General features: G+C 39.0%; 1 protein-coding gene across 4 annotated transcripts in view; it reads right to left on the reverse strand.

Moving 5' to 3' along the window:
* Positions 1-844: 844 nt before the first annotated feature.
* arhgef6 (Rac/Cdc42 guanine nucleotide exchange factor (GEF) 6) overlaps positions 845-19728 on the reverse strand; it is a 59925-nt gene continuing 41041 nt past the window's right edge. For 2 of the 4 annotated variants that reach the window (XM_062999811.1, XM_062999814.1), the window contains 11 exons: positions 17080-17226; positions 16638-16724; positions 16462-16543; positions 14984-15099; positions 12551-12733; positions 9260-9280; positions 5064-5157; positions 4847-4933; positions 4626-4725; positions 1853-1907; positions 845-1777 (listed from right to left, as the gene is read on the reverse strand). In XM_062999811.1, the coding sequence (XP_062855881.1) occupies positions 1655-1777; positions 1853-1907; positions 4626-4725; positions 4847-4933; positions 5064-5157; positions 9260-9280; positions 12551-12733; positions 14984-15099; positions 16462-16543; positions 16638-16724; positions 17080-17226 (1095 nt within the window). In that variant the 3' untranslated portion in view covers positions 845-1654. The remainder of the gene's footprint in view (positions 1778-1852; positions 1908-4625; positions 4726-4846; positions 4934-5063; positions 5158-9259; positions 9281-12550; positions 12734-14983; positions 15100-16461; positions 16544-16637; positions 16725-17079; positions 17227-19728) is intronic. The other 2 variants (XM_062999812.1, XM_062999813.1) reach the window with 2 other exon arrangements.

A 19728-nucleotide genomic window follows, 5' to 3' on the forward strand; every position in this document is an offset into this window, starting at 1 on the left:
TGGCATGCATTTATTGCTTTTAAACAATGCCTACGAAGTTGCGTATAAAGTTGTACTCGACATGCCTTCTTGGCTTTATAGGAAAGTGGAGTTAGAGCAGATCTGGTAAATTAATGCAGTAGGTTTGTGCGCCTCAGCCGGCATGAGTGTGATGAAACTACCGTGTGACAGGAAAGATGAATAAAGCAATTGTGCACCGGCGACTACGCCCGGGATGAAATCTTGATGGACTTGATAACCCAAACCAAAATAAGTCAGTTGTTTAAGTGGTACCTGCTCCTCAGATGCAGTGAGGCAAAAATGCAAGTGAACATGTTTGGTAAATCTGTAGGGAGAATCGTCAATGGGGTCCAAGTACCACGTTCTCAAGAAAAATAAATACCCCTTTTAAAACCTCAGAACATGAAGGAAAGATTCAATTATATCATATCTAAATATGAAAGTGTACACGTTTTTGGCCAGACTAGCTATTACTGTATATACTGTATATAAGTATATATGATATATATATATATATATATATACACACACATTATAGCTTAAAAGTATTTAGATCTTGCGATATCACTGATATTTCTGTGATATCTTTGAGATAGCATGTCAGATTATGTAATGGTAATGGTACAGAACACTGTACAGTCGATCATGTATTGCAGATTTGAACATACATATTTTTTGACATACTATAATGGGAATATTATTGGAAGCTGGCATAATACATAATACAATACTGGTACCACACAGAGTATTTAAAAAAGCTATAAGAAAAACAAGCAAACAATAATAAACATTTCCAGACATGAAGACACAAAAAAAAAAACCAATCCTATAGTTTCTGCTCATCCTATCAAGTACAAATGCTTGAACCGAAATCCTCTTCTTTATTTTATAAACATACAGTAACAGAAATGAAGGCTGTAGAAATAAGTCCACATTAATTAAAAATGTATGACCAACATAGTTTCCAATAAGAAATCCATCAGGTTTTGTGCTTACTAATACGCTCGTTATATTATATATTCACCAGAGTGCACACGTGTGGTTTTATGGCATGTACAAAAATTGCTCCAGCTGTTGATCAAGGGTAGAATCTGACAGATTCGACAGATTCTTAAAGTCTTCAGATTTTTTTTTTTTTTTTTTACAGTTTTCAATGTCATTCAGGTGAACAGCAACATGAAAACTCTTCACTTAAAAGTAGGGTCAAATTCAATAATTCATCCACTTCATAGTGCACATTGGACATCAGAGTGTGGATAGATCCAGCAAGAATAATGAAGAGTCTGGTCACATGACATGATCCAAACAGCAGCCGCAAACTTTCACAACTTCCACCAGAAACTCTTTGCTTCTGTATCGTGTAGTAGTTCTGCTGCAAGCTTTTCCAAGCCATTTCCTTGCAAGCTTGCAATGCTGCCCACATCACAGGAGCTCGTCGAGCACTGCATGGTCTACTCAGAGCCGAAAGAAACCCAGAACTGAAAGCGGTCGATGATCTCATAGCAAGAAATCCTCAAAGAAAGGTTTTTTTTCTTAAAAGCTGAACAAAGTAGGGAGGATTACTGAAAACAAAGTTCAGCACGCACTTAAAACTAACAACTCATCCACCCACACACACACACCTGTGGAAGCAGTGAACTTTTACAGTGTGACTTTAATGGCCTGTGTCCTCCCATGTACAGTCATTCTTCTGCTTGGCCAGCTTTCTGACCAAACGCTCCAGCTCTTTGCGGGATGTATGCTCCTCCTCCAGACACTGCTTCATTAACTTACTCTCCTGCAGACAGAATACACAACCCATCAGAACCAGCAAAGACATTATTAAGCACATACTGTATCAAATAGATCATACCTTTTTCAACTCGTGAACTTCGTCTTTCAGTGCATATACAGCATCCACCAGGCTTCTGCATGACAGAGAACAGACAGCAGTTTATTGAAAACTAAATATTGTGTGTAGTTTAGTCAAAGAAAATCAAATATGGTAAAATTAGGCATTGCTAAACTGCTTTGGGTCTCTTGTAATATGTATTATTATTAGTATAATTTTGAGGTATTGACTACGATTCCCAGCAATTTCCAGTTTTAAGGTTCATACAGCATATGTATAAAGGTCCCAGCCTTACAGCCATTTAGAATAAACATTCCAAGAGCAAAAAATTATTGCATTTATTTCAGTAGAATTAACTCCAATCCACAGTTTTAGAACTTCCTGTGTACATAATAAAGATAAGCCGATTTTAATAATTATAATTATATGCAGAACTTGCAGAATTTGTTGATGTTTAGTGACTAATGACACAGCTTTACTTACGTAAGAAGCACAAAACCCTGACCACTGCGCAATGGAAAAATGTTAATGAGCTATGAGTCAACCACATTCCCTTCATCTAGGCGGATTTATGTTTGAAGGAAGCCAAACAACACCTTAAACCCACAATGACTAGTGCAGTACTTTGGTTGAACCATAACGGTTCATCATTCAACTGGAGAAAATGAATAGATCCAATATTTCCTCTGGATGGTTGTATAAGAACCAACACATTGTTTCCTATATATTTACATTAACATTTTTGGCATTTAGCAAACACCTTTTATCCAAAGCAACTTACAGTACAGTGACAGTCTAAGCAATTGATGGTTACAGGCCTTGATCAAGGGCCCAACAGTGACAACCTGGCAGTGATGGTGCTTGAACCAGCGACCTTCTGATTACTAGTCCAGTACCTTAACCGCTAGGCTACAACTCGCTGACACATTGTCCACACAAGACATCAGAAGGAGCTCTGTGGTATCTGATATGCATCAGTGAGTCCAGAGGAAGCCTCAACCCATCATTGCTTGTACAGACTGATCAGTTTGTGGATCCTCCTTTTCTACCCAGTCATAATTCCCTCACCTGTTACCAATCAACCTACTTATTGTGGAACGCTATAACTTTAACATTCTATAAACTTTTCACTCAAAACAATTTAAATATTGTATGACAGCATTTCATAAAGGACTAAAGCTAAAGACAAAGTGTGGTTCAACTCTTTGGATCTAAATATTATCACAGGTTGTAATTTTGTCCTTCGGCCTCTAAATGTGTCTGCTGTCCCAGCGACACATGGTGCACACAAGACATCTAAAGGAGCCCTGTGGTATCTGATACAAGACACCATAGACTTTGTGTTCTTGTTCTTTGGCATCAATGAGTCCTGAGAAAGTGGTGAGCCATGACCCATCAGTCACCTGCTTATTGTGGAATGCTGCGACTTAAATATTCTATAAACTTTTCACTCTTATTTTGCTTCTGTCCCAACATTTTTATATGCATATTCCAGAATGACAATGCCCCTAACATACTGCTAAAGAATGGCTTTAACATCTCAGCACAGACCATGAAGGACTGAAGTTAAAGATAAAGTGTGTCAACTCCTTGGATCTAAATATTATTACAGGATTTAGTAATTTTGTCTTCCGGCCTAATCTGCTGTCAAAACAGTGCTGTCCCAGCGACACATGGTTCAATCAAGACATCTAAAGGAGCTCTGTGGTATACTATATACCATACCATACCATATACAATTGACTTTGTGTTCTCTGGAAACAATGAAACCTGAGAAAGTGGTGAGCCATGACCCATCACTGCTTGTACAGACTGATCCTTTGGTGGATCCTCTTTTTCTATCCAATCATGATTCACCTGTTACCAATAAACCTGCTAATTGTGGAACACTAGAACTTTAACATTCTATAGACTTTTCACTCTTATTTTGCCTCTGTCCCAACTTTTTGGGAATGTGTTACAGGCATTAAATGTGTTTATATTTACAAAATACAACAAAGTTGACTGGAAATGGGGTTTGTACAAGTAACTATCATCAGCCCAAAATTTAACACATCCCTAACTGACATGCATAAATGTTATGAAATAGGAATTGCCATGCCAATTTTTAGGGGGTGGTCCAAATATTTTGACTAAACGGTGCAGGTCTAGCCTTTTTGATCCCACCTGTCTTTATATACTAGGACTTTGAAATCAAGAGCCTTAACTGCTCTAAGTTTGATTAAATTATATCTAATGTAAAAGTAATTTTGAATAAAAACTCTTGCCAAATAAAACACAACAAGAAGAAAGTTATAACTATTCAGAATTGCTAATGAAATGACTAAATATGTCTAAATGCTAATGAATCCAATACGAGGGATCTTCAAAAAGTTTCCGCACTTTTATATTTTGGTTGGAAGCGGTGAGGGTGGGAGGAGTAGTAATTGGTCGGGTCTCAGAGACTGAGAGACGCTTATAGTCCGGATTCAGCGCCATCTGATTTCCACCTTTTTAGACTGCTCAAAGAAGCTTAAAGGGGAAGAAGATTTCCATGTGATGATGATGTAAAATCAGTGGCTACGTACTCAACCAAAAACATTTTTTGCTGATGGCATTAAAAAGTTGGTACTACGCTGGGAAAAATTCATCAGAAGGTGACTGTAGAAAAGTGATGTAGATTGTTTTTAAAATACTTAATAAATACAGTTAAAAAGTACATAAACTTTTTGAGGAACCTCGTGAAATGACAGAATCAGAAATGTAACAGCCAATGATATGCAAAGATTTATTTTTGCAGATTGTCTTTACATACTTTTCCTCAATGATGGTTTGTCCGTTGCTCTTGGTCTCTTCTACAATGATCTTTTCCTCCTCTGGTAGCAGGACCTGAGGTACACCTTCCTTCCGCACAGCTGTGTACATATGGGCAAGGTTAGATACAGTTGTAGTTTTCATTTCCTGAAATCTGCTTCTGTTAACCTAACCTTTTTGATCTTTTACTCAAGAGACAGTAGTAAACGAGTTACGGCATACCTGTTGTGGTTTGGTGCATGCTGACTCCAGTACAATAGGCCTCAATCACTTTTAAAATCTGGGCATCTTCTTCCAATGCAGCAGTACCTATTAATCACAAGACCACAACCCACATCTGAGACTTCTGAAGCTATGATGAAACTGATGGCCTGATCAATACCACAATGGCAGGCTTTGGTTCTACCGATGGTTTCGTTTCTCTTTTCATCCCACCTACTTTTTCTGAGCAAATATTCGTCCTCGGATGGTTTCCTCTCAGTCTTTCTCTTGTTTAGGAACTTCTTGATGGGTTTTGGGCTTTTGCTGGAATCCTGAAGAGACAAACAGACCGTGAAGAAGCAAACATACTACAGCAAATCTCAAAGACAATCAAACAAAAAAGCTCTGAGCGAAACAAAAATGCAACTAACAAACAAAACCATGTCTAGCTTATACCAATTATTTCTTTATATTATTATTATTATTAATTTCTTAGGAACATGCAACACACTGCTAATTACACAAGACATCCTAAATGTTACAAAATGAACAACTGCACAGCAGCTCCACAATTAATAATAATAATAATACATTTTATTTATATAGCGCTTTTCAAGATACTCAAAGACGCTTTACATAAGACAAATAATCAAAACAAATACGTACATACACCATACAAATCATAGTACAAAATCAAAATAGTACATCAACATCAAGAATAATTAAGATAAAAACAAAGAGAGCAGCATAAGACAGTTCATTAAAAATTAGCTAAATTATGAGAGAGAACAACAAATATAGAACAATTTCTTAAAATTAGACAGAAACAGGACAGATTTACATGCAATCAGGAAACTGAAAACTTTACAAGTTTTAGGATCTAGGACTTCACATTTCTGTCGTGATCTAAGTATAAAAACTATTAAAAAGAATAGCAAAAATAAAAGCATTTATTTTGTGTTGTTACAAGTTAAATGCCATATTGAATAGATGAGTTTTGAGAAGTGACTTGAATTTGGACAGGTCAGGACAATCTCGTAGGTGTTTGGGGAGAGCATTCCATAAAGATGGAGCAGCTATGGAAAAGGCCCTGTCACCCCAGGTCCGGTGCTTGGTCCTAGAGGGTATGGACAGTAGGTTAGCCTCAGAAGAGCGAAGGCTACGGGAGGGAATGTGCTGATGGAGCAGGTCGGTGAGGTAGGATGGGGCCTGATTATGGAGAGCTTTGTGAGTGAATAGAAGAATTTTGAATTGAATGCGTTGAGCAACGGGAAGCCAATGAAGTTTTTGTAGAACAGGTGTAATATGATCACGGGAGCGAGTATGAGTAAGGAGGCGAGCAGCTGAATTCTGGATATACTGAAGTTTTTTTAGGATTTTGTTAGATGTACCATAAAGGATGCTATTGCAATAATCAATTCTGGATGTAATAAAAGCATGAATCAAGGTTTCGGCGGCAGAAAAGGAGAGTGATGGACGTAGACGTGCTATGTTTTTTAGATGAAAGAAAGCAGTTTTGGTGATGTGATTTACATGGAGGTCAAAAGAGAGGTTGCTATCAAAAATTACACCAAGATTTCGGATGTTAGAAGACGGAGACAAAGTGTCATTATCAATGGTAATTTGAAAATTTTTTGTGGTTTTTGCCAGGGTTGTAGGACCTACGATGATCATATCTGATTTTTCACAGTTTAATTTGAGGAAATTAGCTTTCATCCACAATTTCATTTCAGTGATGCAATTTGTCAGAGTGGAGTGAAGTTCAGTATTAATGGATTTGGAGGAGATGTAAAGCTGAATATCATCAGCATAGCAGTGGAAATGTAAACCATGCCGACGTATGATGTCACCAAGGGGGAGCATATAAAGAATAAACAAAAGGGGACCTAACACTGAGCCTTGGGGAACGCCTTGGGACAGTGGAGCAATGGCAGAACTACAATTGTTGATATTAACAAACTGTTGTCTGTTTACGAGATATGACCTTAACCACAAAAGGGCAGTACCAGTGATGTTGACAGAGGATTCAAGGCGGGACAGAAGAATGGAGTGATTAATGGTGTCAAAAGCTGCAGTAAGATCAAGGAGGACGAGAATATTAATTTGTCCAGAGTCTGAGGAAAGAAGAAGGTCATTTGTGACTTTGAGGAGGGCTGACTCAGTGCTGTGCTGGGGGCGGAAACCAGACTGAAATGATTCAAATAGATTATTGGAATTTAGGTGATCTTTGAGCTGTGAGGCAACAACACGTTCCAGTATTTTCGACAGAAATGGAAGATTGGAAATGGGCCGAAAGTTACTCATAATGTTAGAGTCAAGTCCAGGTTTTTTAAGTATGGGAGTAACAGCAGCCAATTTGAGTGATTGAGGGACTGAGCCAGAACTAAGAGAGGAATTGATTATCTCTGTGATAAGTGATGAGATAACTGGAAAACAACCCTTAACAAGTTTTGATGGAGCAGGATCCAAAACACAAGTGGAGCTTCGCATCCCTGTTAAGATCTCAGATAGGTCCAAATGAGACACAGGTGAGAACTGAGACAGAGGCTGGGTAATAAATTGAGATGAGATAGGCGGAGAAACAGAGATGACAGGGGAAACTGTCAGAAAATTGTGGATATTCTCAACTTTTGTTTGAAAAAATGAGAGGTAAGAGTTACACTTGTCAACTGTAAAGGAATTGGTAGTATTGTCAACTGGTTTGAGAAGTTTATTTATTGTGGAAAAGAGAGTCTTAGGATTTGTTGATCCAGCATGTATGAGTTCGGAATAGTAAGTGGATCGGGCTGCCGTAATTAAATGAATCCGTTTAATGATTATATTACTTTTTACTGCACAGTATTACAGTTAGTGTGTGCAGCACAGCAACATGAGTCCTAATAATCTTAGTTCAATCCAGGCCTCCATTCACTGTTGTGAATGATCTCCTCGAGTCCATAGTGTTTTTTTAATTTTATTTTTTTAGGTATTCCAGTATTTTCTTCCACCTCCCCAAAAAGTGTGTTGCACTGAATGGACACTACAATGTGTGACCTTATGCACACATTCCAAAGATGTCCAAACTGTTCTTAATCCTATGAAATATAGTTTTCTTAAGGTTAATACATTGGCCAATTAACACTTTATCCACATCTGTAGGATCAACTTTTACCTGTATAAAGATAAACTGATGAAATATGCTGAAGAAAAGACAGTAAATCAGAAAAGTCATTAAATTGAGTTGTAGTATCGACCAGGTGTCATGTACAGCAGGGTTTTTAAACCCTGGGAAAAGGGTAGCAGAGAAAAATAATAATAATTAAATAGACTTGTACGTGAATGACGTTACATCTTGTAAACCACAGTGGGACCAGATTGTACAGTAAGATGCATTGTTTGTGCTGCCTGGTTCATGTGTACAGCACCGAATTACAATCTTAAAAACCATTTGGAGTTTGGACTGTTGAACGATTACGAATAAAATAGCAGAAATTACATAACAGTTTGTTCTTAGACAGCTGATTTTTTTGGAAAACATCAAGAAATTCACCAACATTGCTTTAGTGGCCGAAGCATAAAATTAGTGCTTTTGAATTTTTCCATATTAGTGTGAACTGTCATAGATTAAATGACATAGATTAAATCCATTACCAATAAGTTTATTTTATAAATTATATGTTGCAGCCTTATTAAAATAATGCATATGGATAAAATTAACATTTAACAGTAGTATTTATTTGTTTATTGATCTTAAAAGTTGCCACACTGGCTCATTCTGGTCCATATATCAAACCTGGCCCAGTTTTTGCAGGATTCCCTTCCTGATGCAGCCCTTCTATTTGTATCTGGGCCTGGGACCTGCACTGAGAGCACACCGACAAGTGCACCTCACAATCCCACCCCCATCCCAATTGTGCTTATATTTATTATCATATTTTTTCTTCATTTTTATTTATCTTTAGTAACTGTATGAAGCTGTTATATAATATAATATAATAATAATAATAATAATAATAATAATAAATGAATAAAAAAATTAATTAATAAAAAAACGTGAAAAGAAATGTAAGCATACTTGTTTCTGCAGAACATGTCCCATACTGTAATCATCTTGTGCTTTTTAATTATATGTTTTTTTCTATTAGGCGCAAACAAACATTTTATTATTAATTTCTAAACAGAAATGATTTGGTAGGAACAAAAACATAGCAGTTGCAATCTACAGAACGCTGGGCAAGACACTAATGTAAAAGAACAAAATAGGCCACAAGACAAATGAATAAACAGGAAATCAGTGGTTTACTGGGGAGGGGGGGGGGGGGGGGTAGAAGAGGAAGAAAATAAAGACAAAAGCATGAAGCATAAAGTTTATGACATCAAAGCTCGCCAAGCACACAAGAAACAATCACACACATACACTTACACATATTCACAAAGAGACTGGTCTACTCTTACCTTCAGGATATAAGACATCCTCTAAAGAAGCAGGAAATAGAGAGAAAAGGTGTAAGAAAATGTATGAAAAACAGGACAGGAAAATGATGAAGAGAACAGTAAGAGGTGAACATATTAAATGGGTCCTTATATTTAGAAAGTTACAGAAGTGAAATGGGTGGAAAAATCAACAGAACAATCATATCAAGTAACTTGGCAATTATAAATTGCTTAAATTGATTGACATTAACAACATGAATAATTCATAAAAGCTCCCTGCATCTTCGTGATTAACTCTCAACAAAAACTCTAAAGCTTATGCTAGGGCCATTCCGAAGACTTGTGTATTAAATGCTAATATGCGCATCAGGGTTCTTCAAAAAGTTTCCGCACTTTTAAAAACTCTTTATTAAGAATAAGAATTTCAAAAACAAATGACATCACTTTTGTACACAGTCACCTTCTGATGCATTTTTCCAGCGTTGTACCAACTTTTTTAATGGCATCGGCAAAAAATGTTTTTGGTTGAGCGCGTAGCCACTGATGCACCGCTGCTTTCACATCATCATCACATGAAAATCTTCTTCCCCTTAAAGCATCTTTGAGCATCCAAAAAGGTGGAAATCAGACGGTGCTAAATCCGGACTATAAGCATCTCTCTCAGTCTCCCACCCTCACTGTTTCCAACCGAAATATAAAAGTGCGGAAACTTTTTAAAGATCGTTCGTATGTATACATTAATTGCTAATTTGAAACAACACACTCCAAAAATGTATAATAATAATAATAAAATAAGAAGAATGTACAAGGCACAGAAAGTTCAAGGTTTGCAAAAAAACTGTGAGTGAATAACCCTGTTTGAGAATGTTTCTTAATGCATGATTACTACTGACTACTATTGAGGGTGAGTCAAAATTATGTTAACACGTAAAATGGCGGAAACCATTTATTCACAAAACATGCATACTGTATGTGTAAGATGATTTACAGGACAGTCTCAACCTGTTCACCATTATGTTCAACACTCAAAAACCAGCGAGCAACAGTACCATTTAAAGCCCGGACACACATTTCGCGGGGAATAGATCCATTAGTGTTAACATAATTTTGACTCATCCTGTATTTACAGTACATAACAATATTATAAGTTTTTTAGAATTGGACACCAACTTCTCTCAGCTTAAGAATTTTGAACAAAGACTGATGCAAGTACAACTTTTAAATTGTTTTTGTGAATAATGAATAATAACAACAAAGGACAACGTCCGTTACAGTATGGGTGTGTTAGTGCCAGAGGCATGGCTAACTTAAACCATTAATGCTGAGGGGTACATAGACATTTTGAAGCAACCTATGGTGCCAGCTAGACATCCCCACTTGTTTAGCAAGACAGCGCCCAGTCACATTGTGCACACTGAGAGCGCAGGTGCTAAACTAGGCTGTCTGTATTTAAGACCTGTCTCCTACTGAAAATGTTTGGTGCAGTATGAAGCACATTACAGAGCAACACAGATTCTGTATTGTTGAACAGCTAAAGTGTTACATCAAGCAAAGTAAACAATTACAGAACGTTATCAAAAGATGGGTAATGGACGCTCAGGTGGCACAGCGGTAAAACATGCTAGCACACCAGAGCTGACATTTTGAGCTTGTCGGTTCGAAACTCAGCTCTGCCACCCAGCAGGCTGGGCACCTACATGAACAATGATTGGCTGTTGTTCAAGGAGGGTGCCGAAGAGGATCTCAAAATTGATGCAATTATGATCTCTGCTGGCTGATTGATGGCGCCTGTACAAAGACGAGGGAGAATGGGATCAGGGTGTGTCTCTTCGTACACAAAGCTGATCCACTTATGAACTCGCCTCGTGCAGGTGAAAAGATGCAGTCGGCTACTGAACACATGTCGGAGGGGGCGTGTGTTACTCACAGCTCTCCTCAGTCAGGGTGGAGATCAACATCAGTAGAATGCAAGTGTAATGCAATTGAATATGACTCAATTGGGAGAAAAATTGCAGAAAAATGCAAAACAAAAAAAGGGGTAATGATGCCTGTGTTCTAACTCTAAAATGTATTAGAAATAAATTTAGAAACCGTGAATATATACAACAAATTAAAAAGATAAAATGATCAAAACATTACATCTTGTTTTTGTTCTGTTGAATACATGTCAAAAAGGATATAAAATCATTGTTATACAGTCGAATCCGGTTAATCGGGACCACATCGGGACGCGATCGTTTTGGTCCTAATAACCGGCTGGTCCGATTACACGAACATGCCCTATGTTACAAGTGCTATAATTTATGTAACATATTAAATGTTTATTAAACCTTTATTGTGCGATATACTGTACACGTATAGCGAACGTACAGACAAGAACTACTGTTGCTTACGAACTTTGTTCATTGAAAAATAAATTTGCAAACAACTTTTTCGAAACGATCTACAACACAATGTATAGGTACTCAGCATGCGAAGCATAATAAAAAAAAAGTTCTTACTAAAGATGCAGATGGATCCAATAACCACGCTGCTGGCTACTGGGTGCTTCGTTGTGGGAAAGAAAGTGGTGGGCGTGTTCACCTCCCGCTGGTTTTGCTCTTGTCAACACAACTTTTCGGATTTCCTGACCTTTGATAAAAGCATAAATTCTCCCGGGGAGCCCAGGAATCCTCCCACATCTCGCTGACCCGCTTTGCATCCGCTCTAAGTGGCGACTTGTGGCTTCTTTTTCTTATTCGCTCTCACGTTCTTTGGTCCGATTAAACGGAATTTTGGTCCAAATAAGCGAATAACATTACACGTACATAATAGGATTTGTTTCGGTACTTTAGGATTCGGTCCGAATAAGCGGCTGGTCCGATTAACCGGTGGTCCAATTAACCGGATTCGACTGTATATAATTAAGGGTTTTCATTATTTTGTCAATGTTTTGTATTCATTTATTCCAGACAACAATAAATAATGCAAAATCCTAACATAAATAAAAGTACATGTGAGCAAAACCTTACAAAACCACACACACTCTTAAGTTATCTGTTTATCTTCAGAGTAGACCACTACTGAAACGTGTGGTAAGGATTTTGGTAGAGTTCAGGTAGTGGTTAATCAGCAGTATTCACAAGGTATGACAGATATGACAGTAAAGAGTTGTTTACACTCAGATCAGTAAGTGCATGGGTGGTGGGCCGCGTACGCTTCCGCGCAGGACCACTTAGAAGACTTAAGGGGTGAATTACGCTCCCACTCAACCACTTTTCGTCTGACTCACTATTTTCCGACAGTGTTAGAAGTGGGCATAGAACTGCTTACCTCTTTGTAACCCAGGGCGGCCGACGGTTTAAGCGGTGGAGCAGGTCGCAGGCAGCTCAGGGACCATGGTTTGGTTATCTTTGGTGGCTCCAGGGAGCATCGCACACCTGTGGGTGTTCCAAAGCCTGGCACGTGACTGTGGGAGGAAGGGCCCATAATGCTAATGGGTTTGCCTTCTACATTCTGCCAACAAAGAAAAAAAATACAGAATTTAAATATACACCGATCAGCCATAACATTAAAACCACCTCCTTGTTTCTACACTCACTGTCCATCTTATCAGCTCCACTTACCATATAGAAGCACTTTGTAGTTCTACAATTACTGACTGTAGTCCATCTGTTTCTCTACATACTTTTTTAGTCTGCTTTCACCCTGTTCTTCAATGGTCAGGACTCTCACAGGACTACCACAGAGCAGGTATTATTTGGGTGGTGGATCATTCTCAGCACTGCAGTGACACTGACATGGTGGTGGTGTGTTAGTGTGTGTTGTGCTGGTATGAGTGGATCAGACACAGCAGCACTGATGAAGTTTTTAAATACCGTGTCCACTTACTGTCCACTCTATTAGACCATCTTACCTAGTTGGTCCACCTTGTAGATGTAAAGTCAGAGACGATCGCTCATATATTGTTGCTGTTTGAGTTGGTCATCTTCTAGAACTTCATCAGTGATCACAGGTTTGGTTGGTGGACTATTCTCATCTCAGCAGGGACAGTGATGTGTTTAAAAACTCCATCAGCGCTGCTGTGTCTTATCCACTCATACCAGCACAACACACACTAACACACCACCACCATGTCAGTGTCGCTGCAGTGCTGAAAATGATCCACCACCTAAATAATACCTGCTCTGTAGTGGTCCTGACCATTGAAGAACAGAATGAAAGAGGGCTAACAAAGCATGCAGTGATAGAGATGGACTACAGTCAGTAATTGTAGAACTACAAAAAGCTCCTATATGGTAAGTGGAGCTGATAAAATGGACAGTGAGTGTAGAAACAAGTAGGTGGTTTTAATGTTATGGCTGATCGGTGTACAGTCAGTCTTTGTGGTTAATCATCAGAAACATCTTTCTAATATTAAACGCTCACTTCACTCAGAGCCTGAGGGAGGGGGAGGGAAGTTTCCATGCTTTGTCTGGAGCAAGTTGCATTTTCTGCTACTAACTAAATTAGTGAGAGTAGCAAAATTGTACAGGGTGCTTAGAGAGAGCTCGGGTCTTTTTTCCGATACACGTAAGATGAAACTATGCGTGGTCTATCTTTTGCTTAATAAGTTCTTCAGTTACAGTTGAGGTCAAAAGTGCACTTATTCTTCTAAAGACAATGGAAAATAAGTCAAACTATGTAGACGCCTGACCATAAGCTTGTTGGACATTGTATTATAAATCCATTAGCATTGATATAGAGGTAATATGCCAGTTTTTTTTCACAACACTCCATTAGCCCATGGCAATGTAAAGCATGCTTTGCTGTAGACAGAGACAACTGCCTTCAGCAGCATCTAATTGCTGTTAAGTTTTTTTTTTGCTGTTAAGCTCAAGTTTTTTGTGATTCTAGGTTTAGATCTAAGCATTTATACTGTATACATAACCTCGGCACCAAGACCACTTCTCCTTGTACTTTATATAACTGGACAATCATTGCTACAGACAACCTTGGCACCCAAATTATGTTCAGGTGACATTCCTGAAGTCTATAATCTGATTTCTGAGATCTTTTCTATGGTATTGGTTGTGGCTCAGTCTAAAAGGTGCAGGTGCATAGTTATACAGTACATGCACAGAGAAGTCACAGGATGTTATAGAAGTCAGTTATAATCACTGACAAGAAATAAGAACATGTCACAAAGTTAAATGACAATATGGAACTTCTTACACTTTCAAGTAAAACAAACTCCGTTTCATAAAAAGTTGGGACATTTTGTCAACGCAATTTGTTTAGCAAACAAACAGAAATAGTGCCCTATAGAGGACGTGCATTAACATATCAACGAAACATGGAATTTGATGGTGCTTGAGTGGCACAGTGGTAAAACATGCCAGCCCACCAGTGCTGAGATTTCAAGATCTCAAGTTCAAGTCTTTGCTCTGCTAAAGTCAGCCGGGCATCTACACAGACATGCAATCTGAAGGGGGAGGGACAATGGCTGAAACAGGGTTCTTTGTTGCTGGGGCAATAATGGCCTCAATTACAATTCAATTAAACTGAAGAATTTTTTCTCCTTGCTTGGTGATGATGGCCAGAGCCCTTTGATAGATTGGCGCCCTGTCTGGGGTGTATTACTGCAATAAATTGATACAAACCCAATGTAGTGGCAACTGTTGTGGCTAACTAAGGTTGGGGGCTTAATATGCTGAGTTTTGATGTCACTTTGATGTCACTTTCACTCAAGCATGAGTGTTCAATACTTTAATGTGCTGCTCGTACCTTAATGATGGTTCCAACTGGGCTGCCACCTTTGATGAAAGCATGGAGGTGCTCCAGCCACTCCTGTAACTCCTGAGAGCTACTGCAGTAGACTGTGGTACGGTCCATCCCTCCTCCTACAAAACAACCACAGCGTGTATAATTTTAGCTCTGTGATTCAAAACATCCTTGAATTTAAACCTGAACATGCCAATGTATGGAGAAGTTTGGTGATATGGCAAACAAAGCAGCCATAGATACTAACAAACTGCCAACATTGTTTTTAGCTAGGGATTAGCTATAAGGCTAAAGCAGACAGTGATATTTTAAGATGCCCAGAAGCCATGTGTTTAATAGCATTGGCTTTTGTGCACTTTTGCAAGCGTCAAACTGAGATGCACTTAATATGGCCAAAAGTATGTCAACGTGCCATCTAGTTATTGACTTCAGGTGTTTTAGCCACACCAATTAACTGGTGTGACAACAATTCGGAAAAGGCCTGTTCCTGTTCCACCATGGAACAGGTGTAAGGTCCATAAAGACATGGTTCAAGTTCAGTGTGGAAAAACTTTAGTGGTCTGCACAGAGCCCTGAACGCAGCCAAAAAACACTATAAGGATGAATCAACATGCTGACTGTGAGCCAGGCCTCGTTCAACGTGCCTGTTGTAAGTACAACTAACATGGTATTACCAAGATAGTGTGTGTTTTTTTTGTTCCTTGAGGAGTTTCCATGCTTTGTTTGGAGCAAGTTGCATTTTCTGCTACTAACTAAATTAGTGAGAGTAGCAAAAACAGTACAGGGGGCTTAGAGAGAGCTCGGGTCTTTTTTCCGATACACGTAAGATGAAACTATGCGTGGTCTATCTTTTGCTTAATAAGTTCTTCAGTTACAGTTGAGGTCAAAAGTGCACTTATTCTTCTAAAGACAATGGAAAATAAGTCAAACTTTGTGGACATCTGAGAACATGGTTAAACATTCCAAAACCATCAGCAATAATATGGAGGTAATGTGCCAGTTTTTTCACAGCACTCTATTAGCCCATGGCAATGTAAAGCATGCTTTGCTGTAGACAGAGACAACTGCCTTTAGCAGCATCTAATTTGTGTATCAGATGCAGAAGTGTTGTTGGGATTTTTAAACACCTACAATAATAAAGGGGCCAGTATGTTTTAACTGTATTCAGAAATCCCAACAACACTGCTGCAACATACACTCAAACCCAACCAACACATGTTATTGCCCTGCTAGTGTCATCATAGCTAATCATCTGATCAGGGGGTCTCTTTTAATTGATTATTTAAATACAGGTTGTTCCAAAATCTACAGAGCAATTGGCATACAGTCAGTAATTGTATACCCACAGAATAATGTGTATAGTGTAATTCCTAATAATGTGTGCAGTCAGTGTATGGAGCTCATACAATATATCAAATTGCCTAAATTATTTTTGTTTAATAAAACACACATTAAGCACATTAAAAAGAACTGAAACAAACCTCCAATCTCAAAGGCATATTGACCCGTCTCTGGATCATCTAACACTTTGGTCACTGTGGTTCCTGAGAGAGGCAGTCGACCCTAAGAAGGAACAGGAGTTGTTGAGATGACCCTGACTGGACTTTTAAACACAAAAATAGAAGTTTTCATTATCTGCTGTGATTTGTGGACCTACCTGATAAATGAAGCCACTCATTCGTGGGCTGGCAGATAAGATAATTAGCATGTTGGAAAACAGCATTAAGTAACGCTCGTCTTTGTCCTGTAACAAACACATAACATGGCTAACAATTAAACACACGCTACATTTACGGTGTAGTTTTGTTAAATGCCGCAAATGTAAATGTAAAAAAATAGCTCAGAATAAAAGTACGATTATGTGCTTTTCCCTTAGTCTTTTATTATTATTGTCTGGAAATGACCACTAAAATAAAAAGATTGTTAACAAGTCAATACAAACAGAGACCTTTACATTTGGCAGCACAACCAAACTTTGACACCATCTTTGAAACCACATGGCTGAGAACAAAACATTTGCTGAGAACAAAGCTTTGTTCATTCTGACACCCTGCCAACTCCAGAGAAGCCCAGGCTGTTCCACTCGTTCATTTCCTTACCTCACTAGAGCTGTTTTGAACGTGGACCTGGGACATGTAGGACACCTGCCCAAGAGACTTAATGCTGTCTCCCTCCCATCCACGCACCGGCTCTGACAGGATCTGCACCTCCAGGTCCTTTCTCTTACGCAGCTCCTGGCACTGCGTCTGGAAAAAGTCAGAGGTGAAAAAAGGGTGAAAAATGTCACACTGTGGTTATGTTTTTTTTTTTAACAAAGCCACACATCAGAAAATATGGCACCCTCAGAAATTCTTATGAACAAAAAGCCTGCTTCTATTTAGATTTTAAATATTTTTAAAATTCATCAGCATATTTAGGAACTCATGCAGTTATACATTACATATGACTAAGGCCCTACCTAATTCAAGGCCGTGAAAATTGCATCACGGACCGTGAAATTAGCCTTTTACCGTGTAATATGCAATTTGCAAATTTAAGGTTTGTCACCAGCATCGAGATTTTAAACACACCGGTTCGAATCTCGACTCTGCTACCGGTCGACTGGGCACCATCTAGCGGGCACAATTGGCAGTGCCTGCAGCAGACAAAATTGGCCACCATGTCTGCTGGGTGGGAAAAGGCCGGACTAAGTGGCGGCCTAAGTGGTGGGGTCTACAAACACTGTGCAAGGACCCTGGTTAGCAGACCTAGGCGCCTGTGCAGAAGTGGGTGAGCCTCATGTGTGAATCCATCAAAGCACGGGCAAAAAAGAAGGGGTTAAGGGACTGCGCATGCTTTGGAAGGGGCGTGGAGTAGGCCAATATACCCTCCTCAAACGCAATCGGGATCCCCATCAGCGGAAGACAAATTGGCTATGCTAAATCAGAAGAAAAAGAGAGAAAATGCATAAAAAAATGGGAAAAAAAGGGTTTGTGTTTAGCGATTTAATGGTTTTCATTCGTGTTGCGTTTAAGTGCCTTATGTTTACTGGTTAATTTGCACTGTAAGGTGGTTCTAGCAATCCTACGGCAATTCAGTTAGCAATCAATTAGTCAAAATGCCCAAGATGTCGAAGCCTAAAGCAGCTAAAAACACGACTCGGGTAACTAAGTTTGGAAAACTCACAACCAATTCTGCCTAGCGCGGTGGCTGGATGTTCTAGGTTTACATTCAACCATTAAGGTAAGCTGTGCTGTGTATTGTAGCTTCATTTATTCTAGCATTCAATTTATGAGTGTTATTTAATGACTGGTGTAAAATGTGGGACTTTTCTTTATAAATAAGTGAAAGCTGTCATTTCTGAAAAACAAGGTCCTTGAAATTAAGCACATTTTCCCGCAAATTTGGTAGGGCCCTATACATAAAATAAGAGGTGATAGAAAGGTCAAATTCCCCATGTCATTTGTTAGCATGTTAAATATTAGAGAATAAACAAATGAAAGGAGACAAACGTGTGGAGTCTTATCATTAATAAACACTCCTAAAAATACCCACTTTTTCAGTGTTAGTTTACAAACTACAACTGGAGTAACTAAGACGTGCAGTGTGCATATAATAATGTACATTCATTTATTAATTTGGGGCGGCACGGTGGCTCAGTAGGTAGCACTGTCGCCTCACAGCAAGAAGGTCCTGGGTTCGATCCCCAGGCGGGGCGGTCCGGGTCCTTTCTGTGCAGAGTTTGCATGTTCTCCCTGTGTCTGCGTGGGTTTCCTCCCACAGTCCAAAAACATGCATTAAAGTTAATTGGAGACACTGAATTGCCCTGAAGGTGAATGGGTGTGTGTTAGTGTGTGTGTCTGCCCTGCGATGGACTGGCGCCCCATCCAGGGTGTTACTGTGTGCCTTGTGCCCATTGAAAAGCTGGGATAGGCTCCCCCCGTAACCCTAACTGGATAAGCGGTTAAGACAGTGAGTGAGTGAATTTATTAATTTGGCTGCAGTTAAAAAGTAGATATAAATATTTGATTCTGAGTTCAATGATCCAGCTATTTCAAACAACAAGAATGTCTAGTGTACAGTATGCACAAGTCAGCGCTGATATAAAAAGTTAGTTGTATAAACAAGTACTTTCATAGAATGACGTAATTAATGTGACTAAAAATCAAACTGTGACATGACCCAACCATGACGTTACATTTACAACATTCATTAAGCAGAAGCTCCTTGCCAGTACTGGTATGGAAAGAAGCATTAAGTCAGCCTGTGTGGTATTTGCACTCATCATTTGTAGTGATGATAGAAAGGTGTAGGAAAGGCAACCAGCTCTTTGACATATCAGATATAGCTTGCACATGCAGTTTTTTTCAGTCACGGGGGTAGACTAAGTCAAAAAGGAGCAGCAACAACATCGGGGTGCACTACTGTGAAAAGAAGGGAAATTCCCTGAACTGGCAGGAAAATGTAACCTAACTGCAAGGTGTTCCGCAGAACGCTCAAGGTAACGCTGTTCTTATAAATAACCCAGCGTAATGAAAGCGCTGAGGTTAGATGTGTTCCCACTGAGGATTCTCTAAAAAGCTTTAGGGATGACTCACTAAGTCTTCTTTCCTTTCTGAGATGCTTTAAATCTAATAGGAAAAGTAGAAGAATGCATAGACTCAGTCACTGAACACCCACTTTTGTAACACATACACCCACTGAGGTTGGCTGTGGCTGAATTATACAAATCCTGCTCTCCTACATAAGCATTAGAAACAGCCATAGAA

The sequence above is a fragment of the Trichomycterus rosablanca genome, chromosome 8 (assembly GCF_030014385.1).
Source record: "Trichomycterus rosablanca isolate fTriRos1 chromosome 8, fTriRos1.hap1, whole genome shotgun sequence".
Taxonomy (NCBI): Eukaryota; Metazoa; Chordata; class Actinopteri; order Siluriformes; family Trichomycteridae; genus Trichomycterus; species Trichomycterus rosablanca.